Genomic DNA, 24,761 nt, shown 5'->3' on the forward strand with positions numbered 1-24,761 from the left:
TGGCGTCACCGCGCAGCGTGACGGCACGGCGCGCCAATGACGTCACTCCCCGTTACACACAAACACACGCAAACAGGCTGCCGCGGGCCCAAGCGCCGCTTTATTGTGGGGGCCCTACGCGGGGCGGGCGCCGCGCCTCAGCAGCGCCCCGAGGCGGCCCCAGCGCCCGCCCCGGCGCCCGGCCTCCATGGCAGCGGCTGGCCCGCGTGGGGATGGCGGCGGCTCCGGCAGCCTCGGGGCTCTCTGCTGCGGCGCTGCGGGACAGAGCGGCGGCACTTAGCCTCGGCCGAGGGGGGGGCTCCCCGTCCCCCCACCCTCCCTCCCTCCCTCACCCACCTGGGCTCCGCCGCCGCTCTGCCGGCGCCTGGCTCTCCGAGGACGAGCGGGCCCGGACGCTCCTCCGTGGCTCCTCCAGCGCGGGCTGGGGGCAAGGAGACGCCCGGCGTGAGCCGCCTGCCCCTGCCGCCATGCCCCCCGCCACCCGCCCCGCCGCCCTCACCGTGGCCGGGGCGCTGGCCGCGGGCCGACGGCCCTCCGCCGCCTGCTGCTGCCGGAGCTGCCGGTGGGCGTGCTGCAGCTGGGCCGTCCTCTCCAGCAGCCGGCAGACGCGCTCCAGGTAGCGCAGCCCCTGGCCCGGCGCGGGCGGCGAGGCCTCCGGCTGGCCCTGGGGGCAAGGGACACGGGGCTGGCAGCAGCGTCACCGCGAGTCCCAGAGCGGTGACACTGCTGCGCTCCCAGGCCGTGACAAGCCATTAGGGAGCAACCACATCCAGCCACCCCAGGAGGAAAGGGTCCCCCCCGACCCCCCCTCCGCACTCACGTCACCCTCCAGGGGCTCTGCGCTCGGCTCCCACAGCTCCTGGGACGCACCGGGGTCCCCCCGGGGCTCTGCCCCCCGAGCCAGCACCTCCAGGTCGGCCGTGCTGGCGCTGCGGCGGCCCAGCGGCGGTGGGGAGCGCCTGGGCACCCGCCGCCTCCGCGAGCGCTGCACGGCCTGCGCCAGCTTCTTGCTGGCCGAGAGGCCGCGGGGAGGCCGCTCACGCGGCGCCGGCTCCTCGCCGAGGCGGCTCTTCTCCGGGTCACCACGGGCGGGCTGGAAGCCGTCAAGGGAGAAGCTGCTCTCGGAGCCCAGCGGGGTGGAGGGCGAGTGCTCGTTGCTGGCCATCTCCACCCCGGAGTCCTCCGACTCCGACTTGAGGAGCCGCCCGCTCGCCGGGAAGCGGCCAAGCCGTGGCGGGGGGCTGCCGGGGGAGCCGGGCTCCGGCGGCCCCCACACCTCGGGCGCCTCGTCGCTCATCGGGGCCGGGCACGCCGCGGGGCTCTCCTGCAGCCTGCGGTAGATGCCGGTGGACGTCTGCACCACGCAGCTCTCCGACGCCTCCCAGGAGCCATCTGCGGGAGGAGGGAGGCCCCGTCGGACGGCGTTGGGGGGGGGGGGGGGGGATAAGAGGATAAGACCCGGCACCTCCCTCCCCGCAGGCACCAGCGAGGACCCGCTCCCGCCTGGCCTCTGGGCGCAGGCCGGCCCCTCGCCGCTCCAGGCCCTTTCACGAGGCGATGGCAGGATGCGGATCCCCTCCGAGCCGGCCGCATCTGCCATCGCCCCAAATCCCACATCTCCAAGACCCTGCGTGGGGGCTCGGTCCCTGCGGCCACACGCAACCCGCAGCCCCCGCGATGGCCCCGGCAGGCGGGACTCACGGCGGCCAAACGCTCCCCTCCTCTTCCAGACGGCGCAGGAGCCACCCCACATCGCCGAAAGCCGAATCCGAGGGCCGGGCGCACGTCCCAGCGCTCCCTTTTATAGCCGCCCCAGCCGGAGACGGGCCCTGCATCCAGAGGCGTCTCATTATGGGGCTGGTTCCCAACTGGTTCTTGTCAGGATTTAAGCACAGACGATACCGGCTGGGCCGGTGGTTAAGGGCTCCTTCCCATCCGCGGGCGGGAAGGCGGGATGCTCGTTCGGGCACCCAAAGGCTGCAGACAGGCTCTCGGGTGCCAGGTCAGTCCCGGCTCCATCGGCAGCAGGGCGACGCGGGGACGGCGGCGGGGCTCGCAGCTGGCCAGCGCTTCGGACAATCCCGCAATTCAGCGGCCCCCAAAGGGCCTCGCGCAGCCGCACGAATCCCAGCAATCCCGCGGGGCGGCCGCCTCCGCCCCCGGCGCTGGCCGGGAGATGGGGGGGCACGGCGGCTCCGACCGGCCGTTCTCCCAGCGCCGGATTTCCACGGCGCTCAGCGGCCCCGAGCGCTCGGGGCTGCCGTCCTCCCAGCCGGTCCCGTGCCGCGGGAGCTGCACCGCGTGCCGTGGCTCTGGTCGTACTGGTGAGGGGTTTCGCCGGGGTCTGGATCCTTACTGGGGCGCAGCCGCGATGCGGGGGACTCCCTGCACCGACGGCCCCCCGGGACGGGCCGCAAACCCCCAGCACGGCCCGAGCAGGGTCACCCGCCGAGATGGGCAGGTCCCCGTGCTGCTGCCGCCTGCTCCCAGCCCCTCTTGCGACGCGCAGGGACTGGGGGGCTTGGCCCCCAGCCCACGGCACAGAGGGAAAAGCCGGTTTGACTCCCAGCACCCCGGGGACCCCGTCCAGCACGGCCACCATGAACCCGGGGGCTGAGCACCTGCTGGGACCCCCCCGGGGCAACTCCAGCACCCTCCTCCATCCACCCCAAGCCCCAGAGACGAGGGACCCCCAGCGCGCAGGGACCCCCGGGGATGCCCCCCCAGCCCAGACCACGGGTCCCCCCCGGCGGCTGCTGGGGGACCCGGGCAGGGCTCCCCCCCCACACACAGCCCGGGCACCCCCGACTCACCGCGGAGCGGCTCCACGCTGAAGGCTCCGCGGCGGCGCAGCATCCCCGGGCAGGGCGCTCCGGGGCCCGGGCACCGGGCAGGGAGCAGCGGGCAGCGCGGCCGGAGCCGGCCCCCACCCCGCTCCGCCGCTTTATGGGAGGCTGCGGGCGGCGCGGCCCCGGGGCGGGGCGGGGGCAGCCCCCGCCCGGGCAGCCCGGCCCCGGCGCCTCCCTTGCAGCGCCTGAGGCCGGGCACAGCTCATTGCAGTAATGAGGAGCCCCTTTTTTCCACGGACACGGCCCCCGCTGCCCTCGCAGCGCCCTGAGGCCGGGCTCAGCTCATTGCATGTCCCCACCGGGGGGGGGGGGGACCGGAGAGGGGCCCCCGGCTAATCCCGCCGGGTAATTCCCGCTGCGGTGACTCTGTCTCTGAAAGGTGAATCCCGGGGGGGGGTGCCCGGCTCCGCAGGCCAAGGAGGGGCAGATAAGAGCAGAGCGCTCAGCTCCGTGCACCCAGCACGGGGGGGGGGGCGGCGATAAGGACCCCCCCCCCCGGGCCTCCACGGGACAAAGGCCCCCGCCAACAGCCCGCAATAAAGCGCGAGGGGCCGCGGGAGCCCTGACCTCCCCCGGCAGCAGGGCAAGGCCAGGCAGTGCTGCCCCCCCCGCCCCTTACAGACCACGCGCGGCCGTGGAGCAAATATATATTATATTTATATAGAGATCTGGTCGAATACCTCGGAGTAGCTGAAGTCGGTGCGCCAAGCGGTGCCAGCCCCCCTCTCCGGTACCGAAGTGCTCAAGCGTCCCCGGGCCCCCCCCAGCCCCGGGTGCGCGCGGAAGGACGGGCCGCGGCCGAGACCCGACGCAGCTCGCGGCGGCGAGGCGCTGCCGGGCCCCGCTCAGGACGGGGGGGCGCGGGGGGCGGCGGGCCCCCCCGGGGGGCCGCGGTAGCGCAGGCGGGCGTGCTTCTCGCAGTAGAGCTCGTCGCCCACCCAGAAGTGTCCCCGCATCTTCAGGCTGAGGCCGCAGTCGGAGCAGGCGTAGCAGGAGGGGTGCCGGTAGCGGCCGTCCCGGATCCTCACCGCCTGCGTGCTGGGGGGAGACGGGGGGATGCCGTGGGCGGGGGCGGCGGCGCCGGGACCCCCCCCCGCGCCCCGGGGCGCCGCACTCACGCGATGGTGCCGCCGCACTTCTCGCAGGCGTGCAGCTGGGGCGGCGCGGCTGCCGCGCCGGGCTTGCGGGCGCCGGGCGAGAGGCGGCTGGGGAAGGGGGCGGCGGGGCCGGCTGCGGGCGGACGGGGCGGCCGTGAGGCTGCGGCCGCGGCCCCGCCGGCCCCGCCGCCGCCCCCCGCGCCCCCCTCACCTGCGCCGCCGTCCTCCAGGGCCTCCTGCAGCAGGCGGAAGGTGCTGGACTGCCGCGGGGCCGCCCGCAGCTCCCGGTTCTCCTGCAGCATCTTGAAGACCTCCGAGTCCCCCTCGAAGCGCCGCGCGGCCGGCTCCGAGCCCGGGCTGCGGGACGGGGCGCCGGGCAGAGCACCGCGTGCCGGGGGCCCCCGCGGCGCCCGCCTGCCCCAGCCTGCCCGGCCCTCCCACGCGCCCGCCCGCCCCGCGGCAGCCGGCTCCCGGCGCGCCCCGACGCCTCCCTACCTGTCGCGGGAGGGCGAAGCCCGGCCGGCCGGTGCCCAGGGGCTCGGGGGGGCCCAGAGCCCCGGCGACGGCGGGCGGTTGGGAGGAGGCAGCACCGGCCCCGGGGAGCTGCTCCGGCGGCCTCGCTCCTGCCGGGTGAAAGAGGGGCTGGGGCGGCTCGCGGGGCGCTGGGGACGCGGGAGCCCTACGGCCGGGCTGAGCGCGGCCCGTCCTGCTGCACCACGGGCGGAGCGCGCGAGAGGCGCCTACGGACCGTCCCTCCCCCCCCGGAGCCCCCAGGGACCCCGGCACCGGCCTGGGGGCTGCCACCGGGACAGGGCATCCCGGGGGCTGGCGTGGGGACAGGGCCGGGAGCTGCTCCCTGGAGCAAGGATGCTCCACGCTGCTCCCCGGGACAGAGAGAGGATGCTCCACGCTGCTCCCCGGGATGGACGGAGGATGCTCCATGCCACTCTCTGGGATGGACGGAGGATGCTCCGTGCTGCTCCCCAGGACGGATGGAGGATGCTCCGTGCTGCCCCCCGGGATGGACGGAGGATGCTCCCCGAGGCCACGCTGGCCACGGCTGGGGCAGCCAGGCCGGGAACCGCATCTCCCGGCTCCCCCCGCACCGGTAACCCTCCGCCCGTGCCCTTCCCTCCCGCGGCATCTGCTCCTGCTTAGCAGCCCCGGCGAGGCAGGAAAGGCAAAACCCCGGCTAAGTGGAAGCTGATGTTCCCGGGAGCAGCCGGGAGGCGGGTGGGAACGCCGGCGGGAGCCGCATGCGGGGCGGCTCAGCCCGGCGATGGGGACGGGGAGCCCGCGGCACCGCGCGCAGGCGCGGGACAAGCTAGACAAGGCGGCAGCGGCACGCGGGGTGCCCGGGCGGAGCTGGGTGCCTCGGCCCCGTCCCCAGCCTGCCGGAGCCCGGCGCCAGCTCCGGCCCGGGTGCGAGGAAAAGCACAGTCCGAGGGCGGTTTCCCCCCGTGCTGCTTGCGGCAGGGGCGTTTCGGCAGCCCCCGGCGCGGGGCCGGCACCAAGGCAAACAAGGCGCCGGGGAGGAGCAAGGGAGAAGCCAAGGGTCGGCCGGGGCCGGGGCCAAACGCAGCTGGAGCGGGCCGCGCTCGGGGCCACGGCGCTTCCCAATTTGGGCTTGAAAAACATCCCCGGCCCCGGGAGAAGCCAGAGGAGGGAGGGGGAGCGGGAGAGGCCGGGCGCCGGAGCCAGCGGCTGCCCCGCGAGGGAGAGCAGCCAGCGCCTCCCGAAACCGCGGCGGGGAGGGCCGGGGCGGCCCCCGGCACCCGGGGACCGGTCGGGGTGCGGGGGGAGCCCGGCTGCATCCCACCCGCCCTGAACAGCCGCAGCAGCGGAGCGAGGCCCGGCCTCCCCAAACTGGTTTGGCCTCCCCAGCCCGGAGCCGCTGCCAAGAGGTGCCGGGAAGGCGGCAGCGACACGTCCCTCCCCGGCTGCGCCGGCGGGGCTGCAACGCGCAGCATGCCAGCGCTTCGGGGTGCACGGCACTGCGCACGGACGCGCCGCAGCCCCCGAGCCCGGCGGGGGGGTCGCGGCCCTGCCGCTCACCTGGGGGAGGCCGGGAGGACAGGGAACCTCGGGAGCGCCGGGCGGAGGGCTGCGGGGAGAGCGCGGAGCGTCAGCGGAGACCCGTCAGCTCCCGGCGCCCGCGCGCGGCCGGTGCTGCCTTACCTGCGGCTGCCGGCGGCCCCCGGGCTGGGAGAGCCGGGGCTGCGGGGCCGGGGGCTGAGGGAGGCCGGGCTGGAGTAGGAGGACCTCAGGGAGCCCCGGCTCTCCTCCCGCGTCCTCACCGCGTCCTGGGGAGGGAGAGGGCGATGCCGTGGGCACCCCGGCGCAGGGCCGAGGCGCGCGGGGCTGGGCGCATCCCTGCCCGGGAGCATCCCTGCGTGGGCGCATCCCTGGCCGGGCTCACCTGGAAGCGGGCAGCCAGCCTCTCTGCAGAGCTCTCCCCGTTAGCGTGGCCGGGAGACGGCGCCGGGCACCTGGGGGGCAGCAGGGCAGTGAGGGGGCCGCGGCCCCACGGCATCGCCGGCCCCAGGTGCTCGGCACATGGCCCAGCGGCGAGGACGCGGGGCCGGTTTCTGCCCCACCGGCGCTCGGATGGAGCCGGGAGCTGGGATTCATTAAGGGGAAGGGCACAGGGAAGGCGGTGCGCCGGGGTCCGGCCGCTCCCGGGAACGTGCGGCTGGAGTGCCACGGAGGAGGCGCACGGCAGCGCCGGGAGTTGCCGGGAGTTGCCCGAAAGCCTCCCAGGCACGTCCTGAGTCAGCGCGGCGCCGAGCATCCCGGGAGGCCACGGCCCCCCGCACCGGCACTGCGCCCGGCCCAGCACCACGGGGCGGGGGGGCCCCGGGACAGAACCCCCCAGGAGCAGCCACCCGCCAGCATCTCCCGCCGCAACCGGTCGGACCTGGCGGCCAGGTAACGGCTGCCAATGCAACCGGCCTCGTTGCCGCATGACGCTCTAATTACGGAGCCGGGAAAGGCTCCCGGGGGGGGGCAGCGCGGCCCCCGGGGCGGCCAGAGGGGAAAAACAACCGGGCACGTGGGGCTGGGGAGCACGGCGCTGCGCCTCCGTGCTCGGCCTGCCCTGGGAGACGCTCCCACGGCGAGGGCCCAGGCGTCCGGGCCCCGTGCGCCCACCTCTCCACCTGCAGCCGCAGCTGCCCGGGGCTCTGCTTGATCTTGTTCTGCGCCTCCACGTTGAGCATCTCGGCCGCGCTTTCGCCGTTGATGGAGACGATGACGTCCCCGGGCCGGAGGCCGCCCGCGGCCGCCTTCCCGCGCTCCGCCACCTCCGGAGAGAAGGGGACACCCCGGCGTCACCCCGGGAAACTGGTGCCAAACGAAGGCAGCCGCCGACCGCAGCATCCCCGCGGCACCGGGGAGGGGGACCGAGGATGCGGGAAGCTCCGCCGGCCGCGGCGCCCCGAGCCCGTTCCCACGGCGCAGCAGTCCTCAAGGACAGTAAACAGGCGCCGCGGCTCAGCTCAGCCCGCCGGGCAGCCTGGCACGGTGCCCGCCGGCGAGGAGGTGCCTCCGGCGGCCCCCCCGGCCCGGCAGCACCAGGCGGGCTGCAGCGGGGACCCCGGCGCCCGTGGGGCTCCTACCTGGGACACGGCGATGCGCTTCCCGAAGTCCCGTCCCCCGGTGATGCGGAAGCCCCAGGGCGCCGGTCCGGCCAGGGTCACCGTCACCGACATGGCAGCGGGTGGCTCTGCGGGGGCAGGAAAAGCTCGGGTTGAAACCCTCCCTCCTCTTCCTCCCTGCACCAGGCCGGGAAAGGCGCCCGACGGGAGCCCCGCGCTGGCGGCTGCACCCCGAGGTCCCCGGCGCGGCGAGGCCGAGCGAGGCGGGTGGCCGGCAGCGCCTTCCTTCCGGGGAGGGAGCCGCGTCTTCGCGCCGTCGCAGGGTGCCGGAGCCGCTGCCGCTTCCTCCCGCGGTGCCGATGCCCCGCGCCCAGGCTGGCGGCTTCCTCCCCGCCGCGGCTCCTGCTCCTTGCCCAGCCGGGACGCCGCCGTGCTCAGTCCCTCGGCGGACGCTGCGAAGGATGCTGCGCCCGGGCGCGGTCCCGGGGGTGGCACGGCGCGGGAGCCCTCCCCGAGGAAGCAACGTGGCCCTCGGCTCGGGACGGGCCGCCGCGGGCACGGGGAGCCCCCGAAACCGCGGCGCTGGGGCTCCGTCCAGAGCGGCTCCCGGGCCAGCCCTGCCGCCGGGGCTGGGCACCCGGGCCGAAACCGCCGGGAAGGCATGTTAAAAATCCACGGCGCACAAAGCGGGGCTTGAGAGCCTGCCCGGAAGAATTTCCTGGGCCGGGCTTCGCGCGCCGCGAGCAGACCCGCAGCCCCCTCCCCGCACACCGGCGCAGCAGCATCCCGCCCCGGGGGCACCGTCCCCCGCCCGGGTGCCACCTCCGTGCCCCACGTCCAGCCCCACGTCCAGCCCCGCGGCACAGCGATGCTTTTGTGGCAGCTCTTGGCACCGAGGGCAGGCGTGACGGCGGGGTGACAGGCGATGCCAGGCGGCGGAGGGGACGCCGGGGACGCGGGCGCACGGCTGTGGCACCCCGCAGCCCCCCGACGCCGACGGCCTCCCCAGGGCACCCAGGGCCGACGGCCCCGAGCGAGTGGTGCCCCACGGCCTCTTGGCCCCGGTGGCAGCAGCCCGCCCGGCCGGGCAGCCCCGAGGGGGGCTCAGCCCCCGCAACCGCCCTCCCGCCGCCCGCGGGCCCAGGCGTCCGGCAGCCCCCCGGGGCAAGCATCCCCCCGACAGCCGCCCCCCTCCGCCCGGCAGCATCCCGCAGCAAGCGACCTCCCCCCCCGCAGCCGCCCTCCCCCCGCCCGCGGGCCCAGGCGTCCGGCAGCCCCCCCCTCGCCTCCCGCGGGGGCCCAGGCGTCCGGGGCAGCGGCGGGCGCACTCACCGGCGGCGGCGGAGCCGGGCGGCCCCGTGGGGCGGCAGAGCCGAGCGCGGCCCCGGCGGCGGCGCCGCCCCCTCGGAAGGGGCCGGCGGAGCCCGACGGGGCCGGGCCGGGCCGGGCCGCGGCTCCGCAGCGCCGTCTGCGGGCGCCGCCGCCCCCGACGGGGCGCACGGCCGTCGGCAGCCCCAGGCCCCAGCGCCGCGCGCGGGGTGAGGGGGCCCCGACGGCTGCCGGCGATGGGGCACAGACGGGGCCGGGAAGCCCTGTGCACCGCCACGGCCCCCCACAGCATCGCGGCCCCCCGCAGCGTTGTCGCGCCCCACAGCACCGCCGCCCCGCGCCCCCTCGCCGCCCCGCGCGCTGCCGCTGCCCCCCACGCCACCGTGGCCCCACGCGGCGTCGCAGCCCCACATGCAGCACCGCAGCCCCACATGCACCACTGCAATCCCATGCAGCATTGCAGCCCCACATGCACCATTGCAGCCCCACGCAGTGTCCCTCGGCCCCTGCCCCACATCTCCCCCATGGGCACCGCCGCGCCGGCAGCGCTGGGCCCCGGCGTGCCCCCCCCCGCAGCGTTGCATGCCCTCAGCTGCGGCAGCCCTGGAGGAGCCTCCGGTCCCCCCCGGTACCAGCACACGGGGCCCTGGAGCCCCCGGCCCCCCCCCCGGTACCAGCACACGGGGCCCTGGAGCCCCCGCCCCCCCCCGGTACCAGCACACGGGGCCCTAGAGCCCCCGGCCCCCCCCGGTACCAGCACACGGGCCCTGGCGCGGGCGGACACTGAGCTTTAATGATGGAGAAGAAGCGAACATGGAGGGGGGGCACCCGGCGGAGGTGATGAGGGGCCGGATGAAGGCACCGAGGTGAAGGAGGCCCCGGGGGGGTCCTTCCCGAAGCAGCAGCCCCACGGGGCGGGCGGGAGCTGGGGGCACCGCGTCCCGCTGGGGGGGGGGGCGAGGGGCTGCGGGGACACGGCCGGGCCAGGGGATGGTGCCCGCCGGGCCCCTCCTCGCCGCGCTGCGGGGTCACACCGGCGCCACGTAATTCCCGGGGAAAGTGCCGAATTTCTGCGTCCTTCTGGATACACCTGCGGGGGGAGGGGGAAAGCAAGGCAAGGGGGGGGTGAGGAGCCGGGTGGGCACCCCCATCCCCGGCCCCCCCACGGCTACGCACCCACGAACCAGCCGTCGTCGCACTGCTGCATCACGTCCACCCGGTCGCCCTCCAGCAGCTCCAGCTCGTCGGCGTTTTGGGGCCGGTACTGGTAGAGCGCCCGGTACCTGCGCGGGGCGGCCGCCCTGAGCACCCCGCGCCCGGGGGGAGCCTGCCCCCGCCGCCCCCCCAGCCCTACTTACGGGGTCCACTGGATCTCGGAGCCGTTGTGGGAGGGGGCGGCCTCGGCGGGGGCGGCGGCGGGCGGCTGGGGCTGCGGGGGAGAGGAGCGGAGGGTGTTACGGGGGGCGCGGGGGCGGCGGCGGGGCGGCGTTGCGGGGGGCGGCTCACCTGGGTGGGGGGCTCCTCGCGGGGCTGGGCGGCCGGGGATGGGGGGGCAGCGAAGGCAGGGCAGCGGGGCGAGGACGGCAGCCCCCCCGCCTCCCCAGGGCCCCGCTCGGCCGCCCGCCGTGGAGCACCGGGGGAGCCGGCGGGGAGCTGCGGCGCCGGGGAGCCGACGCGGGGGCTGGCGGCGGCGGCGGGCGGCGGGAGCTCCTCGGCGCTGGCCTTCACCCGCGGCTCCTTCAGCACCTGCACGTAGGTGGCCGGGAAGATGCCGTGGCGGCTGGTGCCGGAGATGCGCCCCTCGTACCAGTTCTCGTCCACCCGGCGCACCAGGCAGACCCGCTCGCCCTGCGGAGGCGGAGGAGAGCCCGCTGAGCGGGGACGCGACCGGCCCGGAGGCTGGTGGCACCCATCCTAGAGGCTGGTGGCACCCATCCTGGTGGCACCCATCCCAGATGCTGGTGGTACCCATCCCAGATGCCAGTGGTACCCATCCTCGAGGCCAGTCGTACCCATCCCGGATGCCGGTGGTACCCATCCCGGATGCCGACGGTACCCATCCCCGAGGCCAGTGGTACCCATCCCGGATGCCGGTGGTACCCATCCCCGAGGCCAGTGGTACCCATCCCAGATGCTGGTGGTACCCATCCCGGATGCCTGTGGTACCCATCCCGGATGCCGACGGTACCCGTCCCGGCGGTACCTTGCGGAAGGAGAGCTCCACGGGCAGCTCTCCGCGGAAGTTGTAGAGGGCCAGGGCCTCGCCGTACTCCAGCACCTGGATGGTGGGCGCCTTGATGGGCTTGGGCACCTCCGTGGGCGGCAGGACCTGCGGGGCGGCCCGGGCAGCCGGTGAGCCTGCGGAGACCCCCCCGGTGCCCCCCCCGCCGCCCCCCGCTCACCTCCACGTAGTTGGAGGGGAAGATGCCCACGCGGCCGTGGTGCTCGCCCTCCAGCCAGTTCCTGTCCACCTCTTTGTGGATGTAGACGATGTCGCCCTTCCGCAGCGTCAGCTCCCTGCGGGCGGGGGGATCAGCGCCGGGCGGGCTCGGGACCCTCCCGGGGGGTGACGGGACCCCCCCCAGCCCTGCGCAGCCCCGCGCCCGGCAGCAGCACCGCTCACTTGGGGGACTCGGCTTGGAAGTCGAACTTGAGGCGAGCGGCTTTCATCTGGGCAGGGAGAGCGGCAGTCACGGGGGGGCCGCCCCGGTGCCCCCCACCCCGGCGCCCACCCACCTCGGCCTCACCTTCCTCTCCTCCCTCCTCAGCGCCTCCGCGGGGTCCCCGAGGTCCGGCAGGCTGGGCAGGGTCGCCGGCCGCAGCGGGTCTGCGAGCACAGGGGGGGTCAGGCGGTGGTGGTGGAGGGGTGCCCGGGCCCCCCCCGCGGCACCGCGGCACCTCACCTCGGCCGGGGGCCGCCCGGCTGCGGTCGCTGCCCAGCCCCGGGCCGGCTCGCTCCATGCCGGGGCTGGCGGGCGGGCGGGCGGCGGGGGTCTGCAGCCGGCGGGGCGGGGGGCTCCTGTGGGGCGACGGCGGCTGGGGCGCGGGTGGGGCAGACACCCGTGGCGCAGGCCAGCACCCGGACGCCTGGGCCCAGCTTGGGCGCCGGGGTCCCGGGCCCGGGGGCGGCCAGGCGGGACGGGTCCAAAGTCTGCCTGCTCGCCGGGCGCCGGCTGCGGCGGAGCAGGAAGCGCGGAGCAGCCGGAGCTGCCGGGAAGGGCTGCCTGGCTAATGGATAACCCCCGCGCCGCCGGCAGCCCCGAGCGCCCGGCACGGGCAGGGGGGCGGGGGCTGCACCGGGGGGGTCCCCGCGCCGGCGGCAGCGGCGATGCCGGAAACCCCACTCCGTCCCCGCTCCGTCCCCGCTGCCGGAGAGGGTCGGCCCCGAACAGCCCCGGTCCCACCCCCGGGACGGCTGCGCCAGGACGCCTGGGCCCCCACCCGCGGCGGGGCTGGCGGAGGGGAGGCGGCAGTTCCCATGGGGGGCACAGGGGCAGGGTGGGAGGCCACCGTCACCCCCTGCTCCCCTGGGACACCCGGGCTCAGCCACCGGGGCCGGCGCAGGCCAGACCCTCCCAGTTCCCCCCCCGTTGCGGGGACCCCGTCCCGCAGCACCCCAGCAGCTCCGGCGCGGAGCCCCTCCGGGCTCTACTCACCGGGCCGCCGGGGAGGCCGGAGCGGGGCGGCGGGCGGCGGGAGCGGCCGCGGGGCTCTGCCGAGCGCCAGAGGAGCGGGAGGGGGGGGAAGAGAAAAATTAATCATCCGAGAGGCCGAGCCTCGGCGGGAAGCGAGGGAGTCCAGCTCCCGGCGAGGCAGAGCCAATAACCGCCAGCCGGAGAGCCGCCGGCCCAGGCAGGGTCCTAGCGTCCCGCGGCCACGCCGTCGCCATGCGCTGCTGCCCACGCTGGGCCGAGGCTCCCGTCCGGCCACCCGCGCGTCCTGCCACGCTCGCGGCACGCTGCAAGCACGTCCCGCCGTGCACGGATCCAGCTGCGCTTGCATCCATCCGGACACGCAGCCGTGCACACGTCCAGCTGCGCGTGCATCCCGCCGTGCACAAATCCAGCCGTGCGTCCAGCCAGGCAGGGTCACATCCAGCTGTGCACACATCCAGCCAGGGTCACATCCAGGCTTGCACGCATCCAGCCATGCATGCATCCAGCTGTGCATGCATCCAGCTGTGCATGCATCCAGCCATGCACACATCCAGCCATGCACATATCCAGCCTTGCACGCATCCAGCTGTGCACACATCCAGCCTTGCACGCATCCAGCCATGCATGCATCCAGCCAGGGGAACATCCAGCTGTGCATGCATCCAGCCATGCACACATCCAGCCATGCACACATCCAGCCTTGCACGCATCCAGCTGTGCACACACCCAGCCAGGGTCACATCCAGCTGTGCACACACCCAGCCGTGCACACACCCAGCTGTTTGCACACCCAGCCGCCCATTGAGGGCAGCTCAGCCCCGGGGAGGGCCAGGGGACGCAGGGCCGGGCGCCGGGGCGGGCGGAGGCGGGTACCTCGCGGCGATGCTGCCGCCTCTCCATGGCCTTCATGTCCTTGTCGAGCTCCTCGCTGAGCTGCTCCAGCTCCCGCTGCAGCAGCACCTGCGCAGGCGGCAGCGGCTGCGGCGGGCGGCCCGGAGAGGCCAGCGCGCCGCATCAGTGCCGGGCTCGGCGCCCCGCGCTTACCTCGATGGGCTGGGCCCGCGGCGGGGGCACGGCACCGGGGCGCTCGTGGGGCTGCGAAGGGCGAGGGGACATCAGGGACGGGGCTGGCACCGAGCAGAGATGCCGGCACAGGGAGCTGGCAGGGCTGCGGTGCGGCGAGGGAGCGGGAGCATCCCCCCGGCACGCTCCACGCCGCCGCCGGTGCCGAGCCCTGCCGGGGCCTCCCTACCTGCCCGGGACGGTCCAGGACCGAGGACTTGCCCGGCTCGTAGTCAAAGATGCTGCGGGGCTCCGCGGCGGTGCCGGCGTCACCCCAGCCGGCCCTGCGGGGACCGGAGGAGCTCAGCCCCGGGGAGGGCTCAGCGCCCGCGCCGCCGCGCCCAGCGCCCCGCTCACCAGTCCAGCCCGTTGGGCAGCCCGGGGGGGCGGCGCGGGGCGTCCCAGTCCAGCGGCGGCTCTGCGGGGAGAGAGGGGCTGAGCGGGGTGTGGGGGGCCGCGGGGGGCCACGGGGGGTCCCGGGGCCGGGATCACCTGGCAGCTTGCGGTGGATCTGCTGGAACATGCTGCGGTACCAGTCGCGGGGCCGGTCGACGCTCTGCGGGGGGGGACAGCGGGGGCTCAGCGGGGCGATGCCGGCAGCAGCGGTGGGCAGTGCCCGGCCCCCAGCCCCCGGCCCCCTCACCGAGCGCGAGGCGATGGGCATGCCTGTCTCGTCCACCGGCCCGATGCCGTCGTACTTCACCCAGCGCCGCTCCCGCCGCTTGCCGTCCCTGCTCCAGGTGGCCGAACAGCCGGGCGGCCCCCCCGTGCCCCCCACCGCCGCCGTGGGGCCGGGCGCCTTCGCCTCCTTGGCCGGCCACATCTGGTACCAATCACTCGCTGCGGGCGAGGGGGAGACGGGGGCTGCCATGGAGCCGCCCCCCCTTGCCCGCGGTGCCGGCGGGATGCAGTGGCATTCCCGGGGGGGGCTGCCGGTACCTGCGCTGCGGGGGGCCGCCGGGCCATGGAAATCGAAGTTGAGCGTGTTGGAGCCGCGGTGGTGGATCACGGGCAGCTGCGGCAGGCGGATGTGGGGCTGCGCAGGGGCCGGGGGGGCGCGGGGACCCCCCCTGCCCGGGCGGCTGTGTCCCGGTGCAGGTCGGGGAGCATCCCCGGAGCATCCCCGGAGCATCCCACCACACTCACCCGCGCCGGCAGCTGCTGCGGGGGCTCCGGGGGGCCGGGGCCCCACACCAGCGGCTCTCCTGGCCGTGGGCCGAAGCGGAGCACGTCCTCCGAGCCGAGTGCTGGGATGGCGCCGGGGGCCGGGGAGCCCCCAGCCATGGCCGTGGGGAGCCGGGGGCCACGATGAGGAGCGGCCCGTGCCCTGTGGAGGAGGAGAGGCTAACGCCGGGCTTGCCGGGGGGCTCGGGGGTCCCTGGAGAGCCTGTGGTCCGGCCCCGTCGCTGCTGCCGGGGAGCGTTGGCTGTTTTTTTGCAGGAAAAGCAGCGTGGGCAGGGGCAACCCGGCCGGCAGGCGCCTTCCCGGCTGCCGCTCCCGCCCCAGCGCAGTGCACAGGGGCTTCGGGGCCCGCCGGCCCCTCTCGCTCCTGCGTCCCCCCCGGGACGTCGCATGCCCGGAAAGCGCCTGCCCAAGCACGTGCCCGCAGCTCCCACGCCGCCCGGGCAGGTCCCGCGCTGGCCCCGGCCCCGGCCCTTCCCAGCCGGGAGAGCTGCCAGGCAGCAGCGGGGCCGGGGCCGAGCTTCCCCGGGGCCGCCGAAAACACGCACAAGTATTTCCACGCCCTGCAGTGCAAACAGGGAGGAGAGCGGAGAGGCGGCGGGCGCAGCGGGAGGCACGGCGTGTCCGAGCAACGCGCCGTCCCGCCGCCGAGGCGACGCTCCCCGGCCGGGGAAGAGGCTGCGCGCATGAGTCACCGCTGCAAAGGGGCCCGGGGGGGCCCGGCGTGGGGCGGCAGGCGCCGTGGGGTCCCGAGCAGTGGCCGCGGCTCCGGTCCCGGCTGCTCGGGGCAGGAGGCCTCGCTGGCTGCCCTTGCTCTGCGGCGGCACGAGCGGGTCGGGTCTCAGCATCGTCTGGGAGCCGCGGCCCCCGCGGGCCCTGAGCGCTGCCGTTGTTCCCGCGGGACAAAGCGCCCACGTGGGACGGCGCCAGCCGGAGCTCGGGGTGGGGGGGGGAGGCGTTGGCGGCGGCATCCTAGGGGGGCCCTGCCTGTGCGGGGATGCCCCGGGGTGGTCTGCGACGGTCGCGGGGGTCCTCGCTGCGGGGTCCCATCGCCGGCGGCTGGGACCGGCAGCCCGCGGCCCCCCATGCCGATGGGGCCCAGGGCAGCGCCTCGGCCGCACTCGCTGCCGCCGTGGGGAAACCGAGGCATGGGGCACGCCTCGCCCCGGCGTCCCCTCCGCCGTTCCCAGCACGGCACGGTGCTCCCAAACCCCCCCCCCACCGGCAGAGCCCCCGCTCAGCGCATGCCCCAGCCATCACGGGACCCTGCTCTTACCTCCCGGGGGGCCGGCGAGTGGGGCCCGGCTGAGCCCCCGGCTGGAATGGGACGGGATGGGACGGGATGCGGCGGCTGCCTCCGGCCGGCGAGCAGGCTGCGAGCTGCAGGGGGAGCAAGGGAAGGCAGGCGGGGAGGAGAGAAAAGGAAAAAAAAAATAGCAAGGAGAAAAGGCGCAAACTTGGGCAGGGGAAGGACGGCCGGGCCTGGGGAGGCTCGCCGGGGCCTCAGCGTGCCGCCCGCGGGCAGGAGGCAGAGGCCCCCGGGGCCGCGCCACTGGCTTCCTGCACCCCCCGGCCCCCCAGGAGCAACCTCACTCCCCCCGGCTGCATCCCTGTGCCCCCCGGCTGCATCCCTGCCTGCACGGGCTGGATGGGGCGGATGGTGCCGGGACCTGCGGGCAGGGCGGCCGTTCCTGGTGGGCACCGGCGTACCCGTGCCCCCCCCCGGGCGCGCTGGCCCCCCCGGCCCCCCCAGCAGCACTGGAGCGGCGCCGGCCCATTCAGAGTTTCCAGTGACATTTCCAGGGCCGGGATCCAGGGAGCCGAGCCAAGAGGCTGCGCTCATCCCACGGCCGCTCCCGCGCCGGGGAGCACCGCCCGGGCCCCCTCCCGCCCCACGGGGCGCTCGCCCACCCGGCTGCTTTTGGGGGAACACGGCTGGGGGGGGAACACGGCCGGGATGTGGGCCCCCGCCGAACACCCACCTCCTCCCGGCGAGCCCCCGCGTCCCGGCCGCTGCCGCGCTCGCTCACTTCCCTCTCCGGGCTTCGCCGCCCCCCGAAACTGCTGACAGCCCCGAAACAGGGCGGCCCGGCCCTTCCTCTCCCCCGGCCGCGGCAGGAAGGGCGCTCGGCTCGCCGCCCCCCCCCCGTGCTGCTGCACCCCCGGGGCACCCCCGCGACTGCCCCGGCAGGGCACTTCTGTGCAACGGGTGCAGCCGCCCCGGCGCGAGCGGTGGGGACCGGGCGGCTCGGCCGCCCCGTGCCGGGCGCTTTGCCGGGCCCCATGGCCATGGCACAAAGCCCGAGCAAGCCCCGGTCAAGGCAGGGCAGAGGTGCCCCGGGGCCCGCGAGCACGATGCCCTTCCCCGGGTACAGCAGCCGCCAGGCAGGACTCACCGCCGCGGCCCGGCTGCGTCCCCGTCCCCGTCCCGGCGAGGAGCCGCCCGCCGCGGCCCTGCCTCCCGCGTCTCCCAGCGCCAGCCTCCGCTCGCAGATAAATATTTAACGCGCGGCCGAGGACAGAGTTAACAAAGGGCGAGTGTTTCCTGTTTGCTCGGCGATGCCAGGCGGGAGCGCGCCGGCGATGCTCCCGCCCGGCGGGGAAAGGCAGCGCGGGGGCTGCTGCCGGGACCCCCGGGTGCCGAGACCATGGGAAAGGGGGTGGCTGGGGCCGGCAGCACGGAGCACCCTTGGGAGCTCCCCTAGTTGCTGGAAACACCCATAAATCAAACCTCAGCCGGGGCAGTTTCTTTGCCCGGCTGCACCGCGGTGGTGCAGGGAGAAGGGCCGTTGCAACGCCGGCGCTGCAGGCAGGGAGCTGCGCCCTCTCCATGCCGGTGCCGGGCCCGTGGAGCCCTGTAGAGCAGCAGGAGAGAGCAAGGGAGGCCAGGCAGGAGCCAGATGTTGGGGCACAGCTGGGCCCTGCTCTCCCCCTCCGCTGCAGGCCGGCAGCAGAGCGGTGCCGTGGCCCCAGGCTGCCCTGGCACGATGCCGCCTGCGAGAGCGGCTCTGCAGCAAGCAGCGGGGATGAGACCAGCGCCTGCGGCTTGCTAACACCTTCCTCATCCTCCTGGCACCAGCGAAGGCAGCAGGAGGAGGCTCGTTATCCTCAGCACGGGCGAGGAGAGGTCGAGAGGCACCAGCTGCGGAGCAGCAAAGCAGCCCCCAAACTTTCTGCCCTCCTTCCCGAAAGCCGAGCAGCGGCTGCGGGATTTCTCGCTGGGAATCGCTGCCCTCTGCCGGCACGCTGCCCGCTAAGCCGAGCCCAGCCGAGCCGAGCCCAGCCGGGGCACCGCAATAAACCACGCCGGAGCCAAGCGACTGTGTCAATTTTGAACTTTTTTTTTTCCTTAAAGATGACTTCCCATTTACATTAAGACAGTTCTAACAAATTCATTCCTTGTTCACAAAAAAAAGAAATTATATTAAATAATTTCTGCCAATAAATAACATTTTCACCATTTTTTGTCTTTAAACATAACTAAAAAAAGCAAGAAAAAAAAAAAAGGAGGCAGTCTCCAGGCAACGGGCATATGATCCTTCAGCATCGAGAACCTAGAATCACCATCACTGCACCCACCACTTGTCCTGCGGGGCTTTACGGTCCCGCCCGGAGCGGCAGGGCAGGCTCCGAGCTGCGCTGCCGCAGGCTCGAGCGAGGTCGGATTTTGTCCGAGCGGCGTGGGGGGCCCCGAGGGGCCCCCGGGAGGAGGGCTGCGCAACGGCATCACAGTAAAGGTTCTCCCAACACAAGGTGAACGCACCTTTGATCCCAAAGCTTGAAGTAAACCCACCACCCAACCCATTGCTGACTCCCCTCCTTGTCACATGCACCTTGCTATAACATGCAAAAAACCCAGGCTGCGAGGCCAGCCTGCGGAGGAGCAGCGCGGCGCGCGCCCTGCCCGGGCCCGGCTGCCACCGGCCGCTCGTACTCCTTGGCTTGAGTTTGCACTTTTTTTTTTTTTCCTTTTTTTGCAAAGTCTTGTTTGTCAAGCTTCTGGATGGCAACCAGGGAGGGAAAGGGACGGGCAGGAGCTCTGAGATGAGGTGTCTTTAGACGTGCATAGCTCCGAGGTGCTGGCGTTCAGGGAAAAGGAAGAGGAGGGGAAAGATGGTGTATTCCTAGCATTTTTCGTTTGGCCTTGGTGGGAATATTTCAGGCCGGCCGGTCGAGCAGGGCTGCCCGCGGGCCGTGCCGCAGAAGGCCAATGCTCTTCCCTACCAGGGCAGGGCATGGCGCTCCGCTGGGACGTGCCCGGGGACCCCGCCAGCAGCCGCCAGCCGCTGCTCCGAGGAAACGAGGAAAGCAGAGGCACGGAAAGCTGCAGCAGGGCCGCCCTCCCCGGCAGCTGCGGGCGCCCAGGAACGAGCGGCTGGCAAACAAGCGGCTTCCCAAGCAAGCACGGGCCCCTCCTGGGCAGGAGCTGGCGCGGCCGGAGTGCAAGCTGTTTGAGAAAAGCCAGCCCGCAGCGCCCGCTCGGAGGGGAGGTTTCACCAAGAAGCGCCCTCTCTTTCCCAAAAAGCCAACGCCAGCAGCCCAAGGGAAACGAGCAGCAGTGCCGTTCCCTGGGGCAGGGCACGGGGGACAGGAACCGCCTCGGGCGCGTAGCTCCCGGCTGGCGACGAGCCGCGAGCAGAGCAAGCCGCGGCAGCGTCCTCCTCGGCAGAGGGACGATCCCTGCCGAGCCCCGGCTCGCAGCCGGTCCGGCGCGGGGCAGAAACACCTCCCCGCAGCCCCTGTCCCCAGACTCTCGACTAAAACTGCTGCTTGGGCGAGATCCCAGCCTGGGTCACAACAACATGCCCGAACATGCAAGGGCAGCACCTTTGCACGGTTTGCGCTCTCAGAGGAAGATACCACACATCGGCTCACTGTGTTTCCGAAAGGATGCCATAAAAACAGAAGAAATACTCACAGACAAAGGCAATTGGCCCCATGCCTCATATGGGGTTAGAGAAGCTTGCTCAAAACATCTCGCACTTTTTGCAAAGCAGTGGGTGTGTAAAAAACAAAAAGAAAAAAAGAAAGAAAAAGAAAAGTGGAGGCATGCGACTCAAAGTCTCTTGTGAAAACTCAGTGGTCTGCTCACAGATACAGTGTCCTAAATAGCTGGCATGGAATTAAGTGACATATGATTATAAGACAATTTGAAAGCTTCCTGCAAGGTTGCTGTTTTCCTCTGTAGCTGGAGTCGCAGCTTCGGGCCGGAGCACAAAGGGAAGACAGCAAGATCCAGAGAAGGGGTTGGCAAGTGTCCCTTAGTAGAGGCTAAGCCTGCTCACCTGCTGCCCTCGCTCGGAGAAAGTGTAACAGACAGTCGAGTTGGAAAAGAAGTGGAAGCTGGTAAGGGATTTGCTCCCGAAAGCTGCTGCTTTGAGTCAGTGCAACTACGGCAGAAGAGGGTGAAACTCAGACGACATGCAGGGAAAGGACACGACCAAAGGGGAATCCTGCCAAATCCTTTCCCAACACTCATTTCGGGGCAAAGTTTAAGTGAAAGAACAAGGCTCTGCGTACAGCTTCAAGCTTCAAAATCCTGTACAACGCGAAGGGGGCACTTTCCCGAAACCCTCCCTCGGCCAGGAGGCTCCCCCCCCCCACCGGCACGGCACAAACAGCCTTCCCAAACCTACCAGGGCCACCGGGCACTTCTACCTGCTCACCTACGCTAAAACCATCCCCCCGCCACAGCCAAGGCAGGGAACGCTTCCAAAACCAGAGGCTTTTTGTGAAGCCGTCTCAATACTGGCCATTAGTCAACAAGCTGCATCTCTCCAGAAACGAGCAGCACCATCACCGATCCTGCCCCGCGTTTTTATCACTTCCCAAGTGCTGCGGTGCTGCTCGTCATCCAAAGCAGGAGTCGCCTCTCCTTGGCTCCCACGCTACTGCCTCCGGAGCAGAGCAGCCTCGCCTGCACCGGGTATTTACTGGCCTAAGTCTCCTCCCGTCTCCCACGCCAGCAGGGAGCAAGAGCTACCAGCGGATGCAGCAGACAGGCCGCAGTCCGGCCTGGCCGCAACGAAACGGAGCGGGTGAACGCGGAGCACACCCTCGGCGGTCTCACCCGCAGAGCTCGGCTGCAAAGCTCAACCCTCCGGAGCAGCACCCAGGGGATCTGCCAGCTCCTCCAAGGAGCTGCCGCCTCCCCGAGAGAGGTGCCGCGAGCACGCGCAGAAACGCTGGCATCGCGCGCCCGCCGAGCCCCCTCCGGCTGTCGGCAAAGGCTGATGGATGCCAGCACTCCCTTGGAGTCACAGGAGTAGCCACTGGATAACAAGGCAGCTGGCAACGGGATGCCACAAGCCCATGTTGCCCAGCGGGACGGAAGGCGAAGGACCCCCAAAAGAAGGCGATCCCGGCCAAAGGGAGACCACGACGCAGCCCACCGCTCGTGCACCCATCGGCAAGGGCCGGCTCAAGGGCCACGGCGCAGGGAAGCATGCCAAGGCTCTGCCGTATGCAGGGGTGGGAGTGCGCGGGGCGGGGGGCTTTCTGCCCACGAGTTATAACCCCTCCCCTTCTTCCTGTTAAATTTAGGCAATGCAGATTTCCCAAAGATCAGTTGATCACTAGAGACTAGAGATAATTCCTCTGCTCTGAATCAGAGGGATTCCCAGAGGGATTTTGCTGCACGGGCAGCCTGCACTGACCACATCCTGCGTTCAGCCGCTGCAGGGATTCTGAAAGACCGGAGCTGTAGAAAGAGCTGCAACAAGGGAAAACACTTCTCCCACCTGCCTTTCTGCTCTTTTTAAGAGGCTACTTTTTTTTTTTTTCCTGGCTCCACTGGACTAAAACTGTCTTACTGAGGAAAAAGCTACTCTGATTAGGGTAACACACTGGAGTCCCTTAGAGCTAATCCAGAACTATGCATCTGGATGTCACCTTTGAAGCAGAGTATGGGGCTGGGCCAGCTGCACCTTGCAACGTGCCTTCCACAGAATCAGTTGCTAAAGCAGCAGATGCAGGTAGGCAAGAAGTTGAAGAAAACAACAGCAAACTCTGGGAAGAAGACAATTGTGGAAAAAAAAAAAAAACCCCAAACCAACCCTATTTTAAATGAAAGAACCTGCTTTTGAAAGCACAGGCTAACTCAGAATTGTACCAAAGTCAACGACCCAAGTTGCCTGGGACTGTTTTTGTTTCTTTTAATCCCCCCACAGAGGTTTGCCTCTCGTGGAGGAGAGGTCAGCTGTACAGCACAACACTTCATATATGCACTAGCAGTTAGATTGGTTTCTAAATTAAAAAAAGATGGACTTTTTATATATTGAACATAAATAAAAAAATTACAAAATGGTCACCTTTCTTACAGAATGGATGCAAACTGGATTATGAACGTGCCTCCAGGTGAAGTTGGTTTCTCCCCTGCCCCCACCCCACCCCAATAATAAATAAATAAAATTCATTAAGTTTTGGATCCTTTAGTGGTGCAGATTGGGCGTTCGGACCATTACTGGGCTTTCTTCCCTGTGCCATTCTTGTCTGCAGAGTTTGTTGAGGTTACCAAGTTTACCGGCCCGTCTGAGTGCATTGAATCTTTGCGTGGCGGCATGCGTTCATTAATGCGGTCTAGCCCTCTGGCTTCTTCGAAGCTGCGGATCTTGTGCTGCGGTGAAAATCCACGAATGGCTACAGAAAAAGAAGGGCCGAGAAAGAAGAATTAGTCTGAGCCACGGATTCCTGAACAGGAGCCCTTTAGCACACGACAGACATTTACAGAACAAAGTCAGGGCAACAAAAAGCACGTGTCTGGCTAAGGGAGTCAAGAGATGGGTCCGTGGGTGATTTTCATCATTATCAGCTTATGTGAATATCAGAGTGCAGCTGGGAGGCTGAACTGCAGTAGTTTACAGCAGCAACGTCTGGGACCCAGACTGGCTCGCCAGGACCCCCAGTGAGTTACTTGCTCTGCTCCCTAATGGTTTCTCTTTTAATACCATTTAGGAGGAAGAACTTGAAGGCCAGACAAGTGCTCAAGGTCCCCAAACAGTGAAATCTCGGGAAACTTTCAGAGCTGAAAAACATGATACTAAAAAAAAAAACAGTGAAGACACCACCACAAGGCATTAACTTCAACACAAACCACACACTGCAACACCACAAGAGAGAAACAGCTAGTCCTTGGATCACAAATGCAACTTCATCTTGCATGACCAGGAGGTGCACAAGAAGCCTCACGAGCAATGAAATCCCACCAAGGGTGTGTGTATCTGTTTCATTATTATGAGGCTGAGTACAAAGTCCTTGCAGAAATAATATAGACCAAATGCTTAACTCTCATATTATAGATAATTTAAGAAAAAAGGTTTTGCTCCAAGTCTTTTTTTTTTTTTTTTTTTTTTTACAAGGACTTGGGTGTTTTACAAACGAACTTCCGTTGGCAATCAAAAATCTCTATAAACAAATGTGTGGTCCCATTCATCAGCAGTTGAATGGTGCTATCCGGGAGAAAATGAACTCCTCAGACAGTAACTTTATGAATCTGGTACTTCTACACGAACTGCATGGAGAATATGGCTTCTCTATACTGTGACCATCTTGGCCCACCTGTGGGGAAGGCAAAGATTACATCAGAGACGCAAAGTCAGCTGCTTCCTAGATGATTTTGACCCAGCGTTCTGGCAGCCTTCACAGGATCAAGTTATCCAGCGGATAAACTCAGCCGCGAGGCACCCAAGATCAGATTGTAGGACCTGAACATTAAGGACTTGAGACACGAAAACACAGACTGCTCTAGAGACAGAGCAGCCTCCAAACAAAGTTCTTGCAAGGTAGCACCCCCACATTCACATTAAGGCTAAAACAGGCTCAACCAGCCCACTGCGTATTTTTTGCTTCCCAGCAGGGACCCATCCTCCCCCACTTCTGGTGATGCAAGAGTAAAAAGCTTCCATACGGCTGATAAAGCTCTTTAAAATTAGCGCGCGCGCACACACACACACAGATGATTCGAGTCTCTCGCAGGGTTCTAGCCATACCTTCCCGTGCCTCTACCGCTTCTACTGTGGCTGTAATACAGAAGAACAGTGGCATGCAAAAATGAAGACAGAAAAAAAGAGTGACAGTGAGTGATCTAACATCATTGCTGCTAACGCAGAGCCCGCAGCCTCCCCACCCAGTGAAGACTATGATCAAAACCGACTGGCAGAGGAAAAAGTGACAGGAGCTTGAGACAGGCTGAAAGGGGACTCGCTCAGCTTTGAATGTCTGCTGAGCACCAACGCCGGAGAGTCTCCTTCCTTCAGGTTTGCTGTACTTGTCACACAGATAAATCCAATGGAAAGAAACACAAAAGCACAGAGCTGGCCTTCCCCTGCATGCACCGAGGGTCTGGGTGCACACGTCCACTGACAAGGCAGGCGTTAGACTACGGGTGATGGGTTTCCATCAGTGTTTACAGCCCACATTTCATGCTCTCTCCCACTGCTGCTGGTTTGGTGGCCCTGGGACACCTGACTGTCTTCTAAAGGTAAATTATGTGGAATTCACTACCGGTGGCACCGCAGAGCAAAGTCCTGCCTGTGGCCAACCTCCAGGGCCATGTAAAGAAACCGACCCCCAGTGACAGGCTGACATTTTGGAGCAGGGGAAACCAGGAGGGCAGCTTGTTCTCTGGGGGGGGAGCGCAGAGCGGCAGCGACCCAGCTGCTCGGCTCCTGAGGACTTGAATTATAACAAAAAACAGGCTGATGCTTCAAATCCACTTTGGCTTCAACTCCGCCCCTTAAAAGTGTTACCAGGCAACAAGGCACCATAAAGCTAAGCAGCATCCCCCTTTCTGAACCTGCTGCAGCGGCTGTTGAAGCTCTGGGAGTCCCTGCCTCAACATCTGGAAGCTGGCACTTCTCGGAGGGAGGCCTGTCACTAGAATAGACCCCTCCGCTTTTAGCCTCCGAAAGCCGCAGCTTCTGCTTTGGGCACAACACGAAGGCCACGTGGTCCTTGAGAGGACAAGCAGAGTGGTGGGTGAACATCTTTGCT

General features: G+C 69.6%; 4 protein-coding genes across 10 annotated transcripts in view; all 4 read right to left on the reverse strand.

The window, feature by feature from the left end:
- Positions 1-78: 78 nt before the first annotated feature.
- C26H8orf58 (chromosome 26 C8orf58 homolog) lies at positions 79-2,957 on the reverse strand. 2 transcript variants are annotated; one of them, XM_064497818.1, is made up of 6 exons: positions 2,814-2,957; positions 1,702-1,829; positions 821-1,392; positions 500-664; positions 337-421; positions 79-254 (listed from the first exon to the last, which is right to left on the reverse strand). In XM_064497818.1, the coding sequence occupies exons 2-6, from the start codon at positions 1,751-1,753 to the stop codon at positions 115-117; spliced, it is 1,014 nt and encodes a 337-aa protein (XP_064353888.1). In that variant the 5' UTR covers positions 1,754-1,829; positions 2,814-2,957; the 3' UTR covers positions 79-114. The 2 variants fall into 2 exon arrangements, with proteins under 2 accessions (XP_064353888.1, XP_064353887.1); XM_064497817.1 differs by lacking the exon at positions 2,814-2,957 and having other exon boundaries at positions 1,702-2,129.
- A 527-nt stretch (positions 2,958-3,484) lies between these two features.
- On the reverse strand, positions 3,485-8,971 carry PDLIM2 (PDZ and LIM domain 2). The gene is made up of 10 exons (XM_064497756.1): positions 8,875-8,971; positions 7,564-7,670; positions 7,097-7,248; positions 6,366-6,435; positions 6,125-6,249; positions 6,002-6,050; positions 4,442-4,569; positions 4,158-4,303; positions 3,968-4,079; positions 3,485-3,887 (listed from the first exon to the last, which is right to left on the reverse strand). The coding sequence occupies exons 2-10, from the start codon at positions 7,654-7,656 to the stop codon at positions 3,695-3,697; spliced, it is 1,068 nt and encodes a 355-aa protein (XP_064353826.1). The 5' UTR covers positions 7,657-7,670; positions 8,875-8,971; the 3' UTR covers positions 3,485-3,694.
- Positions 8,972-9,765: 794 nt separating this feature from the next.
- On the reverse strand, positions 9,766-17,258 carry SORBS3 (sorbin and SH3 domain containing 3). 2 transcript variants are annotated; one of them, XM_064497784.1, is made up of 19 exons: positions 17,168-17,258; positions 16,048-16,151; positions 14,736-14,916; positions 14,529-14,604; positions 14,233-14,429; positions 14,082-14,145; positions 13,947-14,007; positions 13,780-13,873; positions 13,572-13,622; positions 13,401-13,487; positions 12,528-12,969; positions 11,619-11,698; positions 11,495-11,541; positions 11,274-11,388; positions 11,075-11,200; positions 10,378-10,719; positions 10,230-10,300; positions 10,048-10,154; positions 9,766-9,961 (listed from the first exon to the last, which is right to left on the reverse strand). In XM_064497784.1, the coding sequence occupies exons 3-19, from the start codon at positions 14,871-14,873 to the stop codon at positions 9,900-9,902; spliced, it is 2,160 nt and encodes a 719-aa protein (XP_064353854.1). In that variant the 5' UTR covers positions 14,874-14,916; positions 16,048-16,151; positions 17,168-17,258; the 3' UTR covers positions 9,766-9,899. The 2 variants fall into 2 exon arrangements, with proteins under 2 accessions (XP_064353854.1, XP_064353855.1); XM_064497785.1 differs by lacking the exon at positions 17,168-17,258 and adding an exon at positions 11,775-11,890 and having other exon boundaries at positions 12,528-12,583; positions 16,048-16,202.
- Positions 17,259-18,089: 831 nt separating this feature from the next.
- Positions 18,090-24,761, reverse strand: part of PPP3CC (protein phosphatase 3 catalytic subunit gamma) — a 41,696-nt gene continuing 35,024 nt past the window's right edge. For 3 of the 5 annotated variants that reach the window (XM_064497791.1, XM_064497786.1, XM_064497789.1), the window contains 2 exons: positions 23,759-23,788; positions 18,090-22,409 (listed from right to left, as the gene is read on the reverse strand). In XM_064497791.1, coding sequence (XP_064353861.1) covers positions 22,231-22,409; positions 23,759-23,788 — 209 coding nt within the window. In that variant the 3' untranslated portion in view covers positions 18,090-22,230. The remainder of the gene's footprint in view (positions 22,410-23,758; positions 23,789-24,761) is intronic. The other 2 variants (XM_064497790.1, XM_064497788.1) reach the window with 1 other exon arrangement.

The sequence above is a fragment of the Dromaius novaehollandiae genome, chromosome 26 (genome assembly GCF_036370855.1).
Source record: "Dromaius novaehollandiae isolate bDroNov1 chromosome 26, bDroNov1.hap1, whole genome shotgun sequence".
In the NCBI taxonomy this organism is placed as follows: Eukaryota; Metazoa; Chordata; class Aves; order Casuariiformes; family Dromaiidae; genus Dromaius; species Dromaius novaehollandiae.

Coding starts and splice junctions, on each gene's coding strand:
- C26H8orf58 (XM_064497818.1), bottom strand. CDS start 1,753: ATGTGGGGTGGCTCCTGCGCCGTCTGGAAGAGGAGGGGAGCGTTTGGC. Junction 1,393..1,701: donor GAGGGGAGCGTTTGGCCGCC/GTGAGTCCCGCC, acceptor CTCCTCCCGCAG/ATGGCTCCTGGGAGGCGTCG. Junction 665..820: donor CAGAGCCCCTGGAGGGTGAC/GTGAGTGCGGAG, acceptor CCTTGCCCCCAG/GGCCAGCCGGAGGCCTCGCC.
- PDLIM2 (XM_064497756.1), bottom strand. CDS start 7,656: ATGTCGGTGACGGTGACCCTGGCCGGACCGGCGCCCTGGGGCTTCCGC. Junction 6,250..6,365: donor GGCTGGCTGCCCGCTTCCAG/GTGAGCCCGGCC, acceptor CTCCCTCCCCAG/GACGCGGTGAGGACGCGGGA. Junction 4,570..6,001: donor GTCCTCCCGGCCTCCCCCAG/GTGAGCGGCAGG, acceptor TTCACCCGGCAG/GAGCGAGGCCGCCGGAGCAG.
- SORBS3 (XM_064497784.1), bottom strand. CDS start 14,873: ATGGCTGGGGGCTCCCCGGCCCCCGGCGCCATCCCAGCACTCGGCTCG. Junction 14,430..14,528: donor GGCGGCCCCCCGCAGCGCAG/GTACCGGCAGCC, acceptor CCTCGCCCGCAG/CGAGTGATTGGTACCAGATG. Junction 14,008..14,081: donor GATCCACCGCAAGCTGCCAG/GTGATCCCGGCC, acceptor CTCTCCCCGCAG/AGCCGCCGCTGGACTGGGAC.